The sequence below is a fragment of the Rhamphochromis sp. 'chilingali' genome, assembly GCF_963969265.1.
Source record: "Rhamphochromis sp. 'chilingali' genome assembly, chromosome: 11".
Lineage (NCBI taxonomy): Eukaryota > Metazoa > Chordata > Actinopteri > Cichliformes > Cichlidae > Rhamphochromis > Rhamphochromis sp. 'chilingali'.
Window position 1 is genome coordinate 18803842 of NC_137938.1, and position 23012 is coordinate 18826853.

General features: G+C 45.3%; 1 protein-coding gene across 1 annotated transcript in view; it reads left to right on the plus strand.

Moving 5' to 3' along the window:
- Nucleotides 1-19307: 19307 nt before the first annotated feature.
- The window catches only part of LOC308406004 (myelin-associated glycoprotein-like), a gene marked incomplete at both ends in the record, with an annotated part of 32052 nt that continues 28347 nt past the window's right edge, over nt 19308-23012 (plus strand). The window contains 5 exons of the mRNA XM_080896813.1: nt 19308-19353; nt 19436-19831; nt 19927-20220; nt 20457-20556; nt 20668-20703. Coding sequence (XP_080752939.1) covers nt 19308-19353; nt 19436-19831; nt 19927-20220; nt 20457-20556; nt 20668-20703 — 872 coding nt within the window. The remainder of the gene's footprint in view (nt 19354-19435; nt 19832-19926; nt 20221-20456; nt 20557-20667; nt 20704-23012) is intronic.

Sequence of the window (23012 nt, forward strand, 5' to 3'; positions counted from 1 at the left end):
CTATACCTGCCTGCACAGTTTACCCTCTGTTTTGCACGATGTATTCTATATTTTCCTCCTTTCTATCTTCTATTCTTGGTGCAAATCAGGGTTGAGACCCAACAAATAAATAGCTTTGCATGTGCTGCTCCTTATTTTCTTTAAGATAGCAAAAAGATTCTCTACTCAGATAATCTCAGTGATTTTAGTATAGACAAAGATTTGAAATAGGAGGAGTTCATGGAAACCTTTTTGTCTGTATTAGATAGAACAGAAGTAATCAATTTGTAGCTCACAACAGGTCACCTGCTCAACCAGGTGAGCTATAGCAGTATTGTTTAACCGAAGTCATACAGTCAGTTTAAAGACAAGGATGAGAGTGACTGCAAGTCTGCAAGGTGAGAAATATAGATGTCAAAAAGTGATGAAACTGAATGGTCTTCCCCAAGGAATGAGACATGCCACGTAATGGATTGCATTTATATAGCGCTTTTCTGGGCATCCAAAGCGCTTCACAATTCCACTATTCATTCACTCTCACATTCACACACTGGTGGAGGCAAGCTACAGTTGTAGCCACAGCTGCCAGCTGTGCACCGATGGGCACATCAGTGCTTTAAATCTTTAAATCAGGTCTTTAAATCTTATTTTGAACTTTTCATCTCAGCAGCCATCTTGAAATTCATCCATGTTCCTGGGTCTACATTCTGTTCTAGATCCAATAGCAGTAAAGTATGTGCAATGTGAAGTAGATATAGGACAAACACAGCCAAACTGTCCCTCATGTGTTGTATAGACTGGAACAAATAGACAGTTGTATAGACTATCATGAATCTGATCTGTTTCAGTGGTAAGGAAAAAACACTTTTAACCAAATGAAACCTCCAGCAGAACAAGGCTTTTTGGAGGGGGCAGTCATCTGCAATGACTTGTTGGGGTGACAGAAAATAGAAGCGAACACAGAGAGAACCAGGATGAAAGACACACTATTAGAGAAAAATAGTGAAAAGCTTATTTCAGCAGAACTACGTGATGATTCAGGGTCACCGGTCACTTATCCCAGAATTTTCCGAAGTGTGATTGCTACCAATCCAATTCTGTTCTGGAGGCTTCACAGGCAAACAGAAAAAAAGTCATCGAATTAAACTTTAACCCTTTAGAGCCGATCGGAGCGGACACGCTCTGTTTTGCTAACTATTTTTAAATCCCGGTAGCACTGCAACCACGTAAGCTAGCGCAAAAATTTTTTTTGCATATGAAACCGGAGGAGTTGTACTTACATCTTATGCCATTAGCTTGTCCTAGGTAACGGTTTCCTTCCACATAAAGCTTTGCAAAAACTGCATAAAAAGCGCTTGCAGCAACAAAAACATAATATTCCAGAAACACGCTTTGCCGATCCGATCAGCTGTTCATAACACTTCCTACGTTGGAATAGATGTCAGCGCGAACTTTTGCATTTCCGCCATTACCTGCCCGAAACCGGAAGTGACGTCATTTTCGCGGAAATGTAGTCTTTTTTAACCATCAGGGCCTCAGGGCCTATACTGGTCTTTTTAAAAGTTATCTTTGACTTTATGACTTTCTGTGTCGTTTCTGGGATGCTTAGGACTCATATTGCACTGCTGGAAATAGTTTATTTTGATGCATATGCTGCCTTTTTGCAAATTTGCAGTATAATATTTATTTTCGTTTTTCCTGCAGTGTATAAAAATTGGTGTATTTCAAAAATAAAACTATGAAGACACTCAAAATAAATTTTCTGTGGTGGGAAACTATTTTGTGCAACTTTTTTGTATTTACAGTTTTGAGGGATAAGCCTCTTAAATTTCTCCAAGTAGAAATATATGTTAAAAAAGCAAAAACGATTTTCAATTTTTTTGTAGTTTATTGCACTTTTTTGCAATTTATGTAATTACTATGCACTTAATGAATACATATTATTAAAATCTGGGATATAATGGTTGTATTGATGTATAGCAACTTGAAATGCTCCCAAAAATGGCTCCACAGCATTTAAAAATATAATATAAGCTCTGGTGGACTTGGTTCTATGATAGGTCTTAAAGGGTTAACTTGTATTGTTCTAAATTTCTGAGAAGACAGAATCGGGAACTAAAAACTGATGAAGCTGTTATAACCTAAATTAAGAAATGAATGATTAAAAACAGACATTTCCCTGATGATGTTACATGAACTGCATGAACTGGACTGGAGCCATCTTTAGTTCTTATGTCTCCAGCATATGTCACTTTTTTTTTGCACTTGCAGCTGGCTTTTAAAATTGAAGTTAATATTTTTTCAATTTGGAGAGCTGTTGGATGCTCAAAATCACGTAGAGCCTCTATTTTCATTACCTTTGATGGCTATCTTTTTGGGAACTTGTGGTCTATGTTGTTATCTTGTTTATCAAAAAATATCTGGTTCTCTATACCTTTTTTTTTTTCTTTTTTTCTTTTCTTTTTTTTGTGTCCCGTTTGGATCTTTAGCCATCAGAATTGTTGTCTTGGGGCCAAGAAAGATGCCAAGCGGATTTATTTTACCAAGTGGATCATCATGGCCTTGCCATATTGGTCCATTTGATTGACCTTTATTGTAATTATGAATTTATTTTATTTTCAATTGCAAACGGGACAGACATGACAGGGGGAAAGAATGAAAGAAAGAGAGGGAGAGAAAGAAAGAAAACCAAAGGGGAGAAGAGACTGTGAGAAGGGGGGGGAAGAGAGAAAAAAAAACAAACAAACAGAAAAAACAAAACTCCTGGGTCACCTGTATGGAGAAAAAAAAAACAGAGGAGACAGCAAACAACAAAGAGCAACATAATAAGAAAAAAAAAGCACCATCACAATAAACTAGCTAGCCGTAGATATCAATAGTTACTAAATAATAAACGATATTGTGCAGCACGCAAGATAGACAGCGCACAGTGTGCTTTGAGGCAGCAGCCAAGAAAGCTGTAGTCCGCGTCTGTGAATACCCATGTGTACACCTGTGTGCATACCTGTGTGGATCAGCATGCTTGCATTCCAAAGGTTTCTCCATGTAATGATCTGCTAGGGAGTGTGGGGAGCCACAGCCCTGTCCTTTATGGTATCAAGCAGGTATGGAGGAGATCAAAACTCCAGACATCCAGAGGCCCCCAGAACACAAGAGACCAAGGAAGACCCACAGAGGGGCAGCCGCGCCACTGTCCCAGTAAGAGCTAAGGAGAGTCCCAGATGAGGGCTCATTCAGCAGCCGCGGAGCAGAAGCCAGGGGGAGTTGCAGTGACGCGCCCGTGAACTCCGCCGGCAGCCAGCTGTGCCTGAGTGACCGAGCCCCAGGCCGAGAGGCCGGGGGCACCCCACCTCCGAAGTGGCACGAGCGAGCCCCAATAAGCGGCCGCCAAGGAGTGAGCCGGTGTGTACCCGGACGCCCACCCCCAGATACAAAGAACCACCAACGCACCGACACCTGAGGGAGTCCGCCGCCGGCAGGGGAAGTGGTGGTGGGTGGAGATAGGCCTCCAAACCTTGGAAGGCCCGAGATGTCCCCAGAGAGGTGGCGTCTCATAACCAACCTGAGATATAGACACAGACATACAGGCACACACAGACACAAACATCCATTCCCACCCTCATGCTCTCATGTGCACTTCACACTCAACCGACGTGGAGACAGACATAAAGAGACGCTGTATACACGATCACACTCCCCAAGCGTACTCTACAAACCGGGTCTAGGTACTCTTGCCCCTGGAGGGGGGAACCGCACCCAGACCCAGGTGGTGTTACCCTTTTCCCTGCGGTGGGGAGAGGCAGACCGCCCCGACTCCGCAGCAGCAGGGAGGCCCCACACCCCAGACCGCAGTCGGACGGCCAACTCCTCCTAGCCCCCCCACTCCAGCAGGCCGCAGAGAATGGGGGTGAGAAAAGACTCCAAACCTCCCTCCACCCGCTCATTGTAGTGTTGATGCATGTGTGTTCTAAGGTGCAATTAAAACCCAGGAGGGCATGGAGCTACCTGCCAGAGAGCAGCAGGTAAGCGCATAGTCCCTCCTGCTAGCCCTCAATGTCTACGTGTATTTAAAATTGAGAGGTGGGCAACGATGCCAGGGGTGGGGTGTACACCCTGATGGTAACTTGGATTCCGTGTATCGTGCCCACCCCCAAGATCCTATATGTATGTGTAATGAGGGTGTGAGTAATGTGAATCTCTAAGTTGTGGGATAAAATTGAGGCAGAGGCAGCCAGAAGGGGACAGGGGGGGGGGGGGGGGGGGGGGGGGTAGCCTCCTCTGCACCCTGGTGACATACCCCTACTCCAAGGCCCTGCATGTGTGGGTGGTTGTGGTGGAGCGGGAAGAAGGAGGCAGCTGGAGATGGGGAGGGAAGGAAGGGAGGGGTAGGTGACCCCTCCCTGGGGTCAGCTCCCCCACTGACCCCAGTAGGCACTCCCATACTCCGCGACCCGCCAGGGAAAGGGGGCCCAGGCCCATCCAGACCGGGGCCCAGCGCAGCAGCGCCCCCCGGCCCCACAGAACCCGGGACAGTCCACCCAACCCCACCACAGAGAAAACTGGTTCTATATACCTAAATATGCCAGACATTAATAACTGTTCTCCAAAATTGGAAATGTTAAAAATCGTCTTCTCATACTCATATTCATACTCTCATAACACATACATACAGGGCCTTGGGGGTGGACACGTTATACAGCGTCCAGAGGATGGTCTGTGTATTCAAACCCACCTCTGGGGCTGGTGACCAACCCTCAATCTTAAATGCATATACACACTGAGGGTTTTCGGGAGGAGCTGTGCTGCTCTCTGGCAGGAAGCACCATGCCCTCCTTTGTTTTAAATGCACTTTAGAACAGCACGCAGCAACACTACATATGAGCGGTCGGAGGGAAGTTTGGGGTCTTCTTTCACCACCTCCGCTTCCACCACAATAAAATCACACTTCATGCACAGCTCTCTCTCTCTCTCTTTCTCAGTGTACCTCAAGAACAGTTTCCCGTCTATCCCCGAAATCTGTTTTCTGCATTATTCGCTTGCTTGTTAGGCACAAGACTACAGTTATTTACAGCGCTGTTGGCCGATGTTTTTTTTTTTCCCTTTTACTTACTTCCGAAAAGAAAACCTAATTTCTGCCGTTCAACAGGCTTCTGAACAAATTTAAACTTTTTAAAATTATACAAAATGCAAAACGCTTAGCCGTGTCTCTAATAAAACCGCTGTAACTTCAGAGGTAATGTTCATAAGTTGATTAATGGTTTTCTTTCGTTTATGATGTACTGCAGAATATCCATCCATCTTCATCCGCTTTATCCGGGGCCGGGTCGCGGGGGCAGCAGCCTAAGCAAAGAGGCCCAGACCTCCCTCTCCCCAGCCACCTCCTCCAGCTTATCTGAGGGAACACCAAGGCGTTCCCAGGCCAGCCGAGAGATATAATCTCTCCAGCGTGTCCTGGGTCTGCCCCGGGGCCTCCTCCCGGTGGGACATGCCTGGAACACCTCACCCAGGAGGCGCCCAGGGGGCATCCTTGTCAGATGCCCGAACCACCTCAGCTGGCTCCTTTCGATGTGGAGCAGCAGCTGCTCTACTCTGAGCCCCTCCCGGATGGCCGAACTTCTCACCCTATCTCTAAGGGAGAGGCCAGCCACCCTTCGGAGGAAGCTCATTTCCGCCGCTTGTATCCGCGATCTCGTTCTTTCGGTCACTACCCACAGCTCGTGGCCATAGGTGAGGGTAGATCGACCGGTAAATTGAGAGCTTCACTTTTACACTCAGCTCCCTCTTCACCACGACAGACCGGTGCAGCGTCCGCATTACTGCAGCTGCAGCCCCAATCCGTCTGTCGATCTCCGGCTCCCTTCTCCCATCACTCGCGAACAAGACCCCGAGATACTTGAACTCCTCCACTTGGGGCAGGAACTCATCCCCGACCCGGAGTGGGCACTCCACCCTTTTCCGGCTGAGAACCATGGCCTCAGATTTGGAGGTGCTGATCCTCATTCCCGCTGCTTCACACTCGGCTGCGAACCGTTCCAGTGCGAGCTGGAGGCCCTCACCCGATGAAGCCAACAGAACCACATCATCTGCAAAAATCAGAGATGAGATTCTGAGGCCACCAAAGCGAAAGCCCTCCGCCACTTGGCTGCGCCTAGAAATTCTGTCCATAAAAATTATGAACAGAACCGGAGACAAAGGGCAGCCCTGGCGGAGCCCATCACCCACCGGGAACGAGTCCGACTTATTGCCGGCAATGCGAATCAAGCTCTTGCAACGGTTGTATAGGGATCGAATGGCCCGTAGCAATGGGCCAGACACCCCATATTCCCGCAACACCTCCCACAGGACACCCCGAGGGACACGGTCGAATGCCTTCTCCAAGTCCACAAAACACATGTAGACTGGTTGGGCAAACTCCCATGCACCCTCAAGTATCCTGGAGAGGATAAAGAGCTGGTCCAGTGTTCCGCGACCAGGACGAAAACCGCATTGTTCCTCCTGTATCCGAGGTTTGACTAGCGGACGAACTCTCCTTTCCAGCACCCTGGCATAGACTTTCCCAGGGAGGCTGAGGAGTGTGATCCCCCTGTAGTTGGAACACACCCTCCGGTCCCCCTTCTTAAAGATGGGGACCACCACCCCGGTCTGCCAGTCCACAGGTACTGCCCCTGATCTCCACGCAACATTGCAGAGGCGTGTCAACCAGGACAGCCCTACAACGTCCAGAGCCTTCAGGAACTCGGGGCGGACCTCATCAACACCAGGGGCTCTGCCACCAAGGAGTTGTTTAACTGCCTCAGTGACCTCGCCCCCGGAAATTGGCGGGTCATTCCCCTCATCCCCAGCCTCTGCTTCCTCCTCGGAAGACGTGTCAGTGGGATTAAGGAGGTCCTCGAAGTATTCCTTCCACCGCCTGACAATTTTCTCAGTCGACGTCAGCAGCGCTCCGCCAGCACTATACACAGTGCAGGTAGAGCACCGCTTTCCCCTCCTGAGACGTCTGACGGTTTGCCAGAATCTCTTCGAGGCAGTCCGAAAGTCTTTTTCCATGGCCTCTCCGAACTCCTCCCACACCCGAGTTTTTGCTTCAGCCACTGCCCGAGCTGCATTCCGCTTGGCCTGTCGATACCTGTCGGCTGCCTCCGGAGTCCCACAGGCTAACCAAGCCTGATAGGACTCCTTCTTCAGCCTGGTGGCTCCCTTCACCTCTGGTGTCCACCATTTGGTTCGGGGATTACCACCACGACAGGCACCAACCACCTTGCGGCCGCAGCTCAGTGCAGCAGCTTCGGCAATGGAGACGCTGAACATGGTCCATTCGGACTCAATGTCCCCAGTCTCCCTCGGAATGCTGTTGAAGCTCTGCCGGAGGTGTGCGTTGAAGATCTCGCGGACTGGGGCCTCTGCTAGATGTTCCCAGCACACCCTCACTACGCGTTTAGGTGCACCAGGTCTGTCCAGCGTCCTCCCCCGCCACCTGATCCAACTCACCACCAGGTGGTGATCAGTTGACAGCTCAGCCCCTCTCTTTACCCGAGTGTCCAGAACATATGGTCGCAGGTCTGCTGATACGATTACAAAGTCGATCATCGACCTACGGCCTAGAGCGTCCTGGTGCCACGTGTACTTATGGACACTCTTATGTTCGAACAGGGTGTTCGTTATGGCCAAACTGTGATTAGCACAGAAGTCCAATAACAAAGCACCACTCGGGTTCAGATCAGGGAGGCCGTTCCTCCCAATCACGCCCCTCCAGGTCTCGCTGTCGTTACCCACGTGAGCATTGAAGTCTCCCAGCAGGACAACAGAGTCTCCAGGTGGAGCACCCTCCAGCACCCCCCCCCCAGGGACTCTAAGAAGGCTGGGTACTCTGAACTGCCACTCGGCGCATAAGCGCAGATGACAGTCAGGACCCGTTCCCCGACCCTAAGGCGCAGGGAACAAACCCTCTCGTCCACCGGGAAAAACCCCAACGTACCGGCAGCAAGCCGAGGGGATATTAGAATACCCACCCCAGCCCGCCGCCTCTCACCAGGGGCAACTCCAGACTGAGACAGAGTCCAGCCCCTCTCCAGGAGACTGGTTCCAGAGCCCAAGCCATGCGTAGAGGTGAGCCCGACTATATCTAGCCGGTACCTCTCAACCTCACGCACTAACTCAGGCTCCTTCCCCACCAGAGAGGTGACATTCCATGTCCCTATTGCCAGTCTTGGCAGCCGGGGTCAGTCCGCCAGGGCCTCCGCTCCTGGCCGCCACCCGGCACACAATGCACCCGACCCCTATGGCGCCTCCTGCGGGTGGTGGGCCTGCGGGAGGATGGGCCCATGTCTCCTCTTCGGGCTGTGCCCGGCCGGGCCCCATGGACTAAGGCCCGGCCACCAGACGCTCGCCCTCGGGCACCCTCCCCGGGCCTGGCTCCTGGGCGGGGCCCCAGTAACCCTATCCCGGGCAGGGTAAACTGTTCCCTCGGTGTCCTTTTCATAAGGGTCTTATGAATCGCTCTTTGTCTGGTCCCTCACCCAGGGCCAGTTTGCCATGGGAGACCCTAGCAGGGGGCAAAAGCCGCCAGACAACATAGCCCCTGGGATCCCTGGGACACACAAACCCCTCCACCACGATAAGGTAGCGATTCAAGGAGGGGTACTGCAGAATATTTTTATAAAATCCCAGGCCAGGAAGATCACCTTCATGTTTTTCTGTGTTTTATCTTCAGCTACTTTGACACAAAGGCATCTGCTGTGATGCACACACCTTTGATAAAGTCTGGAAAGTGTCAGCTTCCTTTTTATAGATACAAAAATATGTAAATGTACTGATATGAATTATAATATTTCTCACTGTCTGAGGCAAAATTTCCCAGATACAAATCGAATTGAATCGAATCATGGATCAAATCGATTCAGGACCTTGTGAATCGGAATCGAATCGATTCTAGAAATCAGTGACGATACCCAGCCCTAGTTACATCTCCTGGGTCTAGGTACGGTTTGCCCCTCTGGGGCAGGGGTACCTGGACCTGAGATATAGAGTATGTTTTGGGGAGTGTGATTGTTGGGTACTCTGTCTATTTGTGTCTGTCTCCACGTCGGGTGAGTGCCGAATATTTGCTTATGTGTTTATGGGGGTGGGAATGCATGTTTGTGCCTGTGTGCGCCTGTTCGTCTGTGTCTATATGTCAGGTTGGGTCTTGGACTCCACCTCTCTGGGAACATCTCCGGCTCTCCAAGGTATGGAGACCTATCTCCCCTCACCACACTCCCTGCCGGTGGCTGATGCCCTCAGATGTCGGTGCATTGGTGGTTCTTGGTGTCTGGGTGCTCATGTATGTACCTGCTCACCCCTGGTGGCCGCTTGGTGGGGCCTGGCGTCTGTGGCCCAGCTGGGCCCCTTCTGGGGGATGGGGCGCCCTCAGGCTTCTGGCCTCTGGGCCTGGGGCTCGGTCCTCTCTGGCACAGCTGGCTGCCGGCAGAGCCCGCGGGAACGTCACTGCAACCCCCTCTTCCCAGGAGGGTGGCACGGTTGCCCCTTTGGTGGTCCTCCTTGGGTCCTTGTACTCTGAGGCCTCTGTCTGGGGCCTGGATCTCCTCCATAACTGCTTCATGCCCTGGGGGACGGGGTGTGGAGTGTGTGGAGTTTGCATGTTCCCCTTGTGTTTGCGTGGGTTCTCTTCAGGTGCTCTGACCTTCCCACATTCTGAAGACATGCAGTTAGAGTGGTTATGTAATTTGGTAACTGTAAATTGCACATAGGTGTAAGTGTGTGAATGGTTTAGCAACCAGGTTAAGGGTATCATGGGTCTGTAGCTCTGTTCACGGTTTTGGGAAATATATTTAGTTTTAAAGTAAGTTACAGGGCTTTTCTCTGCCTTTCTGAAAGGCGTATATATATATATATATATATATATATATATATATATATATATATATATATATATATATATATATATATATATATATATATATATATTGGTTAAATCCATCCTTGGTTAAACAACTCCTTGGTGGCAGAGCCCCTGGTGTTGATGAGGTCCGCCCCGAGTTCCTGAAGGCTCTGGACGTTGTAGGGCTGTCCTGGTTGACACGCCTTTGCAATGTTGCGTGGAGATCAGGGGCAGTACCTGTGGACTGGCAGACCGGGGTGGTGGTCCCCATCTTTAAGAAGGGGGACCGGAGGGTGTGTTCCAACTACAGGGGGATCACACTCCTCAGCCTCCCTGGGAAAGTCTATGCCAGGGTGCTGGAAAGGAGAGTTCGTCCGCTAGTCAAACCTCGGATACAGGAGGAACAATGCGGTTTTCGTCCTGGTCGCGGAACACTGGACCAGCTCTTTATCCTCTCGAGGGTACTTGAGGGCGCATGGGAGTTTGCCCAACCAGTCTACATGTGTTTTGTGGACTTGGAGAAGGCATTCGACCGTGTCCCTCGGGGTGTCCTGTGGGAGGTGCTGCGGGAGTATGGGGTGTCTGGCCCATTGCTACGGGCCATTCGATCCCTATACAACCGTTGCAGGAGCTTGGTTTGCATTGCCGGCAATAAGTCGGACTCGTTCCCGGTGGGTGATGGGCTCCGCCAGGGCTGCCCTTTGTCTCCGGTTCTGTTCATAATTTTTATGGACAGGATTTCTAGGCGCAGCCAAGTGGCGGAGGGCTTTCGCTTTGGTGGCCTCAGAATCTCATCTCTGATTTTTGCGGATGATGTGGTTCTGTTGGCTTCATCAGGTGGGGGCCTCCAGCTCGCACTGGAACGGTTCGCAGCCGAGTGTGAAGCAGCGGGAATGAGGATCAGCACCTCCAAATCTGAGGCCATGGTTCTCAGCCGGAAAAGGGTGGAGTGCCCTCTCCGGGTCGGGGATGAGTTCCTGCCCCAAGTGGAGGAGTTCAAGTATCTCGGGGTCTTGTTCGCGAGTGATGGGAGAAGGGAGCCGGAGATTGACAGACGGATTGGGGCTGCAGCTGCAGTAATGCGGACGCTGCACCGGTCTGTCGTGGTGAAGAGGGAGCTGAGTGTAAAAGCGAAGCTCTCAATTTACCGGTCGATCTACGTCCCTACCCTCACCTATGGCCACGAGCTGTGGGTAGTGACCGAAAGAACGAGATCGCGGATACAAGCGGCGGAAATGAGCTTCCTCCGAAGGGTGGCTGGCCTCTCCCTTAGAGATGGGGTGAGAAGTTCGGCCATCCGGGAGGGGCTCAGAGTAGAGCCGCTGCTGCTCCACATCGAAAGGAGTCAGCTGAGGTGGTTCGGACATCTGACAAGGATGCCCCCTGGGCGCCTCCTGGGTGAGGTGTTCCAGGCATGTCCCACCGGGAGGAGGCCCCGGGGAAGACCCAGGACACGCTGGAGAGATTATCTCTCGGCTGGCCTGGGAACGCCTTGGTATTCCCCCGGATAAGCTGGAGGAGGTGGCTGGGGAGAGGGAGGTCTGGGCCTCTTTGCTTAGGCTGCTGCCCCCGCGACCCGGCCTCGGATAAGCGGTTGAAGATGGATGGATGGATGGATATATATATATATTTTTTTTAAAGCTACCTGATACACATATCATTATAATTATGTAGTTTTATTATTACAATATTAAAAAACACACACTGTGTTTTTAATTCAGTAAGAAATATTTTGTATTAGATTTATATTTCAGATGCCAGTTATCACAAACACTTTATTGCAGTTGTTCCTGCTATGTGTGGCCCAACCAGTTATCAGGTTTAGTTGGCAATCACTTTTCACATAGGGCCATGTAGCTTTGAATTTTCTTTCCACTTAATAACAAGCTCTGTCATTTAGAAAGAGCATTTCGTAGTATTTTTGTCTAATATTTAAATTAGTTCATCTGGAATATTTAAGTGTGACAAACATACAATAAAATAGGGAATCACGAAGGGGACAAACACCACTCTGTTTGTGTCAGAAAGGGCATTCCTGTAAAAGTCTGCCAATTTAAATATAAGGAGCTACTTGTGTTAAGTTGTTAGTCAAAAATAGCTTGATTTTAATCTCATGAATTAGTTCTATCTCCAAAAGTTGTTTCTGTTCATCTCGATCAGAATCAGAATCAGAATACTTTATTGATCCCTGGGGGAAATTATTTTTTGTTACAGTGCTCCATTATAAACCAACATTAAGACAAGATAGACAATACGCTAACTGAAAATAGTACAATATATACAAGATGATGGCGTCCTCAGTTCCGAGACGAGGCTGATAAGCAAACTGAAGGGGATCCAGATGTGGTCTTACTATGGGTCGCAGCTGGTCCAGGATGAGCCTTTCCAGGGTCTTCATGAAGTGGGAGGTCAGTGCCATGGGCCTGTAATCCTGGGGGCCACTGGGACGTGGCGTCTTTGGTACAGGGACGAGGCATGGTGTCTTCCACATCACTGGGACCCTCTGCAGACTCAGCATAAACAGTTTATGAAAGACTCCACACAGCTGGGGGGCACAGGTCTTGAGGACGAGGGGACGCACTCCGTGTGGTCCAGCAGACTTGCCTGAGTGAAGTCTCCTCATTTGCGTCTCAACCTGGTATTGAGTGAAGGTGATGGGTGGGGGAGGGGTGTCAGGAATCTCACAGGAGGCAACAGCGCCATGTGAAGAGAGAGGCTGGCACAGTGGTGTGGCTCTGGATTCCAGGCTGACTACAGGTGAGGTTGTGGGGGTGGGAGCAGACACTGTGGTGTCGAATCTATTGAAAAACAGATTCAACTCGTTGGCTCTATTCTCACCTCCCTCAGCTCCCCTGCTGTTGGTTGGCCTGAATCCAGTGATGGTCTTCATGCCCCTCCACACCTCTCTCATGCTGTTCTGCTGGAGTTTCCACTCCAGCTTCCTCCTGTAATTGTCCTTAGCCTCTCTGATCTTGTCCTTTAGTAACACCTGGACCTTCCTCACCTCCTCTTTGTTGCCCCCTCTGAAAGCCCTCTTCTTGTTGTTGAGGAGGGCTTTGATGTCCTTAGTCACCCACGGCTTGTTATTTGGGTAACAATGAACAGTCTGAGCTGGAACAATGGAGTCGGTGCAGAAAGTTATGTAGTCTGTGATACACTCAGTGAGCCCATTGATGTCCTCGGCGTGAGGCTCACAGAGTGTTTCCCAGTCAGTCACCTCGAAACAGCCCTGTAGTTCTGCTATTGCCTCCTCTGACCACCTCCTAACAGTCCTGGTGGTCACAGGTTCCCTCCTCAGAATTGGCACATAGCGGGGGGTGAGGTGAATCAGGTTATGATCTGACCTACCAAGTGGGGGGAGGGAGGAGGAGCTGTATGCATCCTTGACGTTAGCATACAGTAAGTCTAAAATTTTCTCTCCCCTGGTGAGACAGTCCACATATTGTTTGAATGATGTTAGTGTATTGTCCAGTGATACATGGTTGAAGTCACCCGAGATCACAATAAAGGCACTCGGGTGCTGAGTCTGTAACCGAGCTATGGCAGAGTGGATAGTGTCACATGCAGCTGTGGGGTTAGCAGAGGGAGGAACATAAACAGCCACCAAGATGACGTGAGAAAATTCCCTGGGTAAATAATACGGCCTGAGTCCAACAGCACACAGTTCAGTGTCCGGGCAACAAATCCTTTGATTGTTATGTTGGCAGGGTTACACCACCGGTTGTTAACTAAAACAGCAAGCCCACCTCCTTTCCGCTTACCGCTAGCGATGCTGTCCCTGTCCGCCCGAACAGTGTGGAAGCATTCTCATCGGGAATGTCCTGGTGCATCCATGATTCGGTGAAACACATCAGGCTGCACTCTCGGTATTCCCTCTGACTCCGTACCAGTGCTGAGAGCTCGTCGATTTTATTTGCCAACGATCGCACATTTCCCATCACGATAGACGGCAGACACGGTTTATACCTCCTCCTCGCTTCGAGCCTCCGCTGTCTCACTGTCTCCTCTTTTCTTCTCTTCTCTTCTGTCCTTGACCTCTGCATCCCCGATGTGTTTTCCTCCAAATTTCAGCTGGTACTTCTGCGGGCCTGGCCAGCGAGCCAGCCGGCATCAGGGCGATCAGCTGATCTCTGGAGTAAACAGTCCGTGTGTTTAGGAGATGTGCCGCGGTCCCGTTCCTTGATAAAAGTAACAGTTCCACGGCCACCAGAAGAACAAAAACTCTCTCAATCCACATGATTGAGTAAGAGATAATAAACGGATGAAAATACAAGTCAGAACAAAAAAGAATACGTAAGAAAAAAGAGCTAAACTAAGAGAAAAGCAGGAGCGACTGTAACAGGCTGCACGCTGGTTGGCGCATGCAAACAGAAAAAGGATGTAGCATTTTGTGGGAGAAATGTTTCATCACTCATCCAAGTGACTTCTTCAGTCTCAGCTGACTGCAGGTTTCCCCATTCTTATAAACAGTACATTTGCATAATGACTGAAATCAGCCCACTGAAGGAACAATGGGCTAGGAGGTCAGTTCCTTAATCTTAATTATGCACATTTTCATGACCATTGATCAACAACCACTGATCAATGGCCATGAGTACCATTCACAGAGAGTTGGGGAATGGCTGCAATCACAGCATTGTAAGATGGCGAAAGATGTACCCTTAGGCCCCCTCCTCGATTCAGAGATGGTCTTTCCCTTTTCACGTAAATGGCCTCCTTGACTTCGCGCTCAAACCAGGATCACATTAACTCGGTGGACCGACACATCAAATTCACCAGGGAAGATATGAAAGTGGTAGGTTAGCCTTCTTAGACTGAGATTTCCATCAGTAATGGGGGACATCTAAAAGCTGACGTGTACAGTAAACCTACACATACGGATCAGTATTTAAGGTTTGTGTCATGGTCCTGAGTCTGAGGACTCGGTGTATTGTGTTTCTTTATATTATTCTTTGTTCTCAGTTATTCTGTTTTGTCTTTTGTTTAGGTTTGCTATGTGTTAGTGGTTTTGTTTCATGCCTGCCTGTGTTCTCTCTGTCTGTCCATGGTGTTATTGTGTCTGCTCATGAGTCTGCCTGTCAAGTTCAGTGTCCTGTCTGGTTCTCTGTGTCTGTTAGTTTCCTGTTTTATTCTGAAAGTTCATGTCTCATGTCAGTGTGTTCAGTTTTACCTCTCCCCTGTCTCGTTAGCCTAATTGCTCCCAGCTGTGTCTCCCTCCTGTGGCCCATTCCCTGATTACTCCCCGTGTATTTAAGCCCTGTGTTTTCCTGTGCTCTCTGTCGCGTCGTCTGTTTAAGTCCATGTCAGTCTGCATTATTCTATGTTGCTCGGTACTCATTCTGCGTCTCTCTGCCATCTCTCTTTGTGCATTTTGCGCCTCCTCCCGTGCGTGTTTGGTTTAAGTTTTGTTCGTTAGTTTTCCCAGTTTAGGTTTGTTTACTCCCTTGTTTACTCCCTCTGCTCTTCCTGTTTTGTCACCTTCTCACCGCTGTAAATAAACACTCACTCGCACCCCAGCCAGTACCTGCATTTTGAATCCTTTTTTCATACACCACACGACTGCCCCCAGCCGTGACAGTTTGACTCTCATCATCCACTGGAGCACAAACTGGGTGTCATTAGGACGCTACAACACAGAGCGAACACCATCCCCACTGACACAGCACCCAGGGAGGCAGAAGAACAGCACATCAGGAAGGCCCTGAGTAAATGTGGTTATCCCAGCTGGACTTTTGTCAAAGCTGGAAAGGCACCTAAAGAAAGCTGATCCAGGAGAGAAGGACAACCGCTGCCCAAGCGAAAACCTGTAGTGATCCCGTACGTGTCAGGAGTATCGGAACAGTTGAGACGCATTTTTTCTAAACACCCGGTCTCTGTGGCTTTTAAACCCCAAAACATGCTGCGCCAAAAATTGGTCCCCCGACACAAACAGAGTAACATAGTGTACGCTGTTAAGTGCCAGGAGGATTGCCAGGATTTATACATCGGGGAAACCAAACAACCTCTGGTGAAGCGGATTGCACAACACAGAAGAGCTACCTCGTCAGGCCAGGACTCTGCGGTCTATTTACACAGACCAGTGGACACTCTTTCAAGGATGAGGATGTACACATCCTGGACAGGGAGGAACACTGGTTTGAGCGCGGAGTCAAGGAGGCCATTTACGTGAAAAGGGAAAGACCATCTCTGAATCGAGGAGGGGCCTAAGGGTACATCTTTCACCATCTTACAATGCTGTGATTGCAGCCATTCCCCAACTCTCTGTGAATGGTACTCATGGCCATTGATCAGTGGTCTTTGATCAGTGGGTTTTGGTCAGTTGTTGTTGATCAATGGTTATAAGAATGTGCATAATTAAGATTAAGGAACTGACCTCCCAGCCCATTGTTCCTTCAGTGGGTTGGTTTCAGTCATTATGCAATGTACTGTTTATAAGAATGGGGAAACCTGCAGTCAGCTGAGACTGAAGAAGTCACTTGGATGAGTGATTAAACGTTTCTCCCACTGAAAACGTTACGTCCAGAGAAACAGAATCAACCTTTGGGATTTACTTACCTGGATGATTGAGCATGCATCAAGACGAATTAGTTCTATGTGTTCCTTTTCTTTTTATGTAATATAAATACTCTATGGCAATACTGAAATAAATTAAAAGAATGAAAGAAGATTTCTTCTAGAGGCCCAGCTACAAAATATTTTTTTAGTGTCAGTTTATAGTCTTTCTCTGAGTGTGCACTCAGTTGCTTCAGTGTTGTGAGTATGTGACTTATGCAGTAAAATATTTGAATTACATTTAGCATATGGGACTTTTTCATAGATGAATACCACTGTTTCTTTGGGTTGATGTGAGGACGTATAGATCTGTCTTTACTAAAAATAACAACCTTGACGTCATTCTCTTTTTGGTTAGGGTGTTGCAGCCGTTTTTGATAACTGAGAGACTTTAAACTTCAGCCCTCACACCCCAGTGCATCACTGGGCTCACAGTAATTTCCCCACATGCTTCCAGAAATAGAGTGTTTATTTGTGATAACACGCTTTCTAATTTTCTGTTCTGCTTTCTCTATGGCCTTATCAGAAGCAAGCATTTAACACAATAAATGAGAAAAAATGCATAGTAAGTTATTAATACATTTTTTACTATTAGTTCAGATGTTGTCAAAGTTATTTTAAAATCAGATAGAAAAGTTACTGTTGGCCTTGTAGCAGCGGAAGAAACTGTATTTAGATATGTTTAGTGGTGGATATCTGCTGATAACAGGCAAGTTTCTCCTTTGCCTTTGAGTTAATTCCAGGTTATTTTATTTTCATCATGCATATTTTCAAAATATCATTGCACCCTCAAACGTACCTGAATACACTCTGTTCCTTTAATACAGGAAGAGGCTGCCCTGCTTTTGTCAGATTTTACAAATTTACCCACACAGAACATGTGCATTTATTCCACGATTAGATCTTGCACAGTGAACCAGTCACTTCCTGTGCATAGACAATGAGCTGTTAAAATCAAAAATAGCTCACTGGTTCAAATGTGCCATTTCAAAATGGCACAAAGACAAGTTAAATACAACATATATCTTTAAAGTAGACATTGAATTGAATCTACAGTAAACAAGTGAAAAGGTAAATTGTGTTTGTGTCTGTTTGACAAGTTTATTGTTTCTGGAAGTAAAATGATGATGAGTTGCTTAATTGCATTTAATTAGCAAAAATGGCACTCTGACAATTAAGTTTAGGTTCCTCAAAATGGATAGAGTTGGAATTATCGGAAACGTTTTGACTATATTATTATTGTTGTTGTTGTTGTTGTTGTTGTTGTTGTTCCATCCATTGGGGGATAGAGGTGGGCTGAAAACTGCACAGTTCACCCATCTATCAGAGACAAACAGCCATTTGAGCTCACATTCACGCCTAAAGTCAATTTTAAAATCACCAATTAACTTAACATGCAGGTCTTTAGATTGTGGAAGAAAGGCGCAGAAGTCACACAGGAAACACAGAGCGCATTTCACTGTACACACAAAGGCCCTGGCCAGCCACTGGATTTGAAACTAGTGTGGTAGTATAGTGCATACCAATAACTGTCCCACCCATTATTATTTATTAATTTAGAGCTTAGTAAAACCTAGATAAGGTAAATATAAAATAAAATCCACGTGTTGCATATTAAATGTAATGTGCAATATGTTGGTATCCTTATTAATTTCCGGTAATACTTCTCAGAAATGAGCCTTTGCTCCATAGCACACTGATCTATTCTCCACAGATGTTTTTGTGTTTTACAAATAAACAATATTTTGAAAAAAATATGGAATCATATTAAGATATCACTATCTTACATGTTGTTAGTTCAACTGGGAAGAAAAAAGGGTACAGATTATTGTAGTGAGATAAAGTGTTCATGGAGAACTGAAACTAACTAACATGTCACAAAGAAAAGCATATTTTATTAAAAAAAAAAACCAATTAGAAGGCTGTGCTTCTGTCTGCAGTCAGAGGTAAGTGGGTGGTCCCTTTGAGGGGGATTTGAAAGTAAAAATCTGAAAGACTCAGACACATTGCTAAAGTGTTTTGTAGCCTTATATAAATCAGCCTTATATAAATCAGCCAGACAGCAGGTAAGATATTTATATGATTATATGATTATTAGATAACAAGCCTTGAAAAATAGTTCTCTGAAGGTCTTTCAAAGTTTTTCTTTGGACATTGGCTAAATGGGCATTGAAAGAGGAAGGAACAAAAGAAAGCATTCAGTGTCCTTCAAGAAGCCTTGAGAACTATTGCTTAAGACTTCTTAGTGAAATAACAAGAAAGCGTGCATAAAAGAGTGACGGCTGTCTTGGAGAATAAAGGTGTTCAAACCAAATATCAACTTTAAGTTTGTTAGAATTGCAAAAACTTGTTTTTTCTTTATGTGCTGTATTTCCATGTGTTGGTAAATATTTTAGTAAATATCTACACTTATTTCTCATTTTCCTAGCAAAATATAGAGTACATACAGTGGCTCAAGACTGTTGTGCAATGCTGTAGCTTATGTAACTTACTAAGAATTTCACAGTAATGAATGATGTCAAAGCATGCATAGAGATACTGCCAGATTTGAAGCTCTGACCTCATGTCTATTTTTTTATATTTTATAGTCACTGAAGGTTCTAAGAACCCCTGATACCCTCTTACAGTTTGATGTCAAATGGCAAAGACTTTAAATATACAAAGATAAGGAACTACTGAGGGTAGTGAGCGATTTGCTGCATACAAGTAAAAATAAAACAGGCAAAATATAAATGACAGAGTCAAGGCAGTGACAAAATACAGAGAGTATATATAGTAATACATATGAAAATCTTAATTATTTTAATTTCATATGAATATATTTTTCAAGTTGCTTCATTTTTGACAGCTAATTTGTTCAGTTTATTTATTTTTCCAGTGTGTTACACAAAGGAGAAGCATGGACAAAGAGGCAAAGTTTATGATAACTTGTCTGATTTTTGCAGGTAATGAGCCAGCTTTTTATTTACAATTGTTTTATAAGTGCTCTATACCTTTATAAGTGACATTCGCTTAATTATCTTTCAGCCATCTGTAGCTCCGTGTCCAGTGATGTATGGAAGGCCACGGTTGTAAAAAGCATTGACGCTCTGGTTGGATCCTGTGTTGTGGTACCATGTTCATTCTCCCATACTGGAGGAAACCTGCCCTCCTCCAGACTCAGAGGAATCTGGCATGAAAAAGATGGCACAAAAAAAAACATCTATCATGAGGATTCTAAACTGATTAAGGACAGCTTTAGGGACCGAACAAGGCTGGTGGGAGAGCTGGGTCAGAAGAACTGCACCTTAGAAATAACTGAAGTTAAAGATCATGACAACGGCCCTTTCTGTTTCCGGGTTGAACTAGTGCGAACAGAAAACAATGACCCCACCAAGGACAAGTTCTCCTTTGTTGAAGACTGCGTTGAGTTGAACATGATCAGTATGTCACCAACTTTCCATGACTTCAAACATCTATACCAGTTTTCTGTTAAATCATTTTGCCTCTTACTTTATGTCTGACTTTTTCATTTTCAGCTGAGCCTCCAAAGCCTACAGTGATTAAACCAAAGACAGCCGCCCAAGGAGAGCCCTACACTGTCACCTGTTCTGTCATCCACACCTGCCCCGCTCATGTTCCTAAACTCACATGGAATCTGGATAGTACAAAGGTCATTGGGCATCATAAAGATATTAAACATGGAAACTGGGAGACACAGTCCACCCTGACATTTATTCCTGAGGAGAAGGATGACAACAGCGAGATAACCTGCACTGCTGAATTTAATGGAGGGCTGAAATCACCTAAAACTTTCACACTCCATGTAAAACGTGAGATATTTTTAATTAGTTGTTGAATTTTGTAATGTTGAATAGAAGTTATACTCTGCTTTAAAAATAAAACTAAGTTTTGTTTTAAAACGTGAGATCCTTTCAGTAGTTTACTTCCAATATATTTTTTAACCCTTAACTTTGCATGATTAAGAAAATGTTAAGATCACTGTTAAAAGTATCTTTCAATGACTGTATGCATTCTTAATGATGTCATAAATTCTATGTATTTCCAGGTATTGAGAGCTATAATCACATCATCATTCCTGCTGTAGTGGGGATTGGTACAGCTCTGCTCTTTGGCATCTTCTGCATTTTCATGGCAAAAAAATACAAGTGAGTCATTTTATAGAGAATCAAGCTTTCTGTTAACAAGGAGGAGACATTTTTCCTCTCATCAGTTCTACAGTACGCTCTTTAATATACTTTTTTTTTGTTCTGTTTAAGAAACCGCATTGCAGAGCTTCAAAATCAAGAAGGAACGTAAGTAGAAAAATATTTTGGATCAGATGCAGTTGGTTTCTGAGCCTGTCATCATATATGATAACAATATAATGATTGTTTTTATTTATCACAGCATGTGGAACAGGCTTTCCAGATTATCTCGCAGGTGAGAAAAAAATGTTTCTTTTCTTTTGTTTTTACAGTTTGGAGCATTACATATGCATGTATGTTTTTTTTTGATTGCAAAATCTTTGGAATTGTACAGCCACACACATCTTCAAGATTACATTTCTAATTAAATTAAATCATTCAAGCCATTCTGATTAAAGGCAAAAGGGTTTTTGGTTCTCCACTTACTTCACCACTAACTTTACGTGCACAAATGCCTCAATGGTCTCACAGTCATTTCAAGCAACAGGGCAGATTTGTTTTTCTTTGTTGTTTTTGATACTAAATTTAAAATGATATCTCATTTTCTGTTCTTGTTTGTCTGTGGTTTCATCAGGGGAAGACGCTGAAGGTGAGATATGAAAAATGAATGTTTCTTTAAGACAGATTTATTATGTTATTGCTTAATTACTTATGTTATTACTCTTGAATTTCATTTCTCTTGAAGTTAAAGCTCCTTTCAGCATTATTTACAGTCCTGATTTCATCATATTTTTTAAAATTATAAAAATTAAATACAAGTAAAATAGTCTGATCATAAGAGTCGAATTAGGTTTGCAGGAGTCCTCTTCGCAGTGGTTGATTTCACTTCCCCCTTCATTTTACAAAGTCTTAGAAGTTGAGGTAGAGTTAGAGACACATTATGCATTTTGTTTTTCTTCTTAGTTGTTTTTCACTTTTGAAAGTTCCTTGTGTCTCGTGCTTTGTTATTCCTCACATCTTTGAAGGCTTTCAGCCTACTGGATCAAAGGACAGAAACAGAATAGTCCTGTTCCCTTCTGTGTCTGTATCTTGTTCCTTTGCTTGAACTTAAAATCGCACTTATATACTTCAAACCTGTATTTTCTTATTTTTCAGACAATGAAATGAAATCAAGCAATGTAAGCCCACCACTTCCTGTTTTCTAAACAGATGTATCAATACTGTAAGCCTATTTTTCAAGAATAAATCTTCATTTGTCTTGAGACTGAATTCATTGTTTGAACCATAAAGACCTTCAGTATTCAGTAAAATTTTAATTTAATTTACTCTCCTGGATCACTGAAAGTACTTTATACAACATGACTTTTACACCCATTCGCGCAAGCACCTTCTTCTAAGTGCTTTCTGTCTAGCATTCACACACATTCATACTCCATTTCATTAATGAATATAATTAAGGGGAAAATTATGGAAAATGTTGGGAAACAAAGACGCTCTAAAGTTAAAGATGGATTTTAATTCTAATTGTAGAGCTATTTAAAGCTTTTAAAGAGACTCAAAATGCGATCTGTCATATTTTAAGACGAACAGTAATAACTAATTTTAATGTGGAGATTTTGATCAGCACATGAGATTGAAAAGAAGATACTCAGTTGTGAAGAGGGAAGGGTTACTGAAAACAGGCCCTGTGATGCCACTACAGCACAAGACAGAGACAATTGTTTGTCTCACTATAAGTCTGAGTGTGTCAACTTGTGTGGAGGAAGTGGGATTACTATAAAAAGCTGATGTATTTAAAGATTATCTGTGGTCTTAACAGAGTCGTGAGTAATGGAAAACTAACTACTTGAAACTCAAACCTTAAACTGTTTAGACTGTAGTTACTTCATTATTGGTTGATCGGTGTTACCTGTATACAGACCCTCTGCAGAATGCTCATGATAAAACCTGCTCATGCTTTATATTCTGAGTGATGACATTACTTGAGTTTTGTTAAAACTTTTCTGAAAAATTGATACTCATGGTAGTTTATAAACACTTATGTTTATAAAAATTTGAATTTACTTTGATGAAAAGTTGATTCTGTTCATCTGAATGCAGCGTTTTCCGTGTGAGAAACTTTTCATCACTCATCCAAGTGACTTCTTCAGTCTCAGTGGACTGCAGGTTTCCCCAACCTTATAAACCAGATGTCTCAAACTGTAATCCTCGAGGGCCGGTGTCTTGAAACATTTTTCCATGTGTCCTTGTTGCAACAGACCTGAATACAATTAGTAGGTCATTAGCAAGAGTATAGAACTTGACTGCATGCTGAAGTGGCAACCCCTAACCCTACTCAAGTAAATTTAAGTAAATGTAGGTGTTTAGAAAAAAGTACTTCTGAAAGTACTTTTATTGCACCATGTTCATTCATTCATGAGCTGCTTTAACATTAATCAAATGGCTGAATTGCCACCTCACCATGCAGTCAAGTTCTA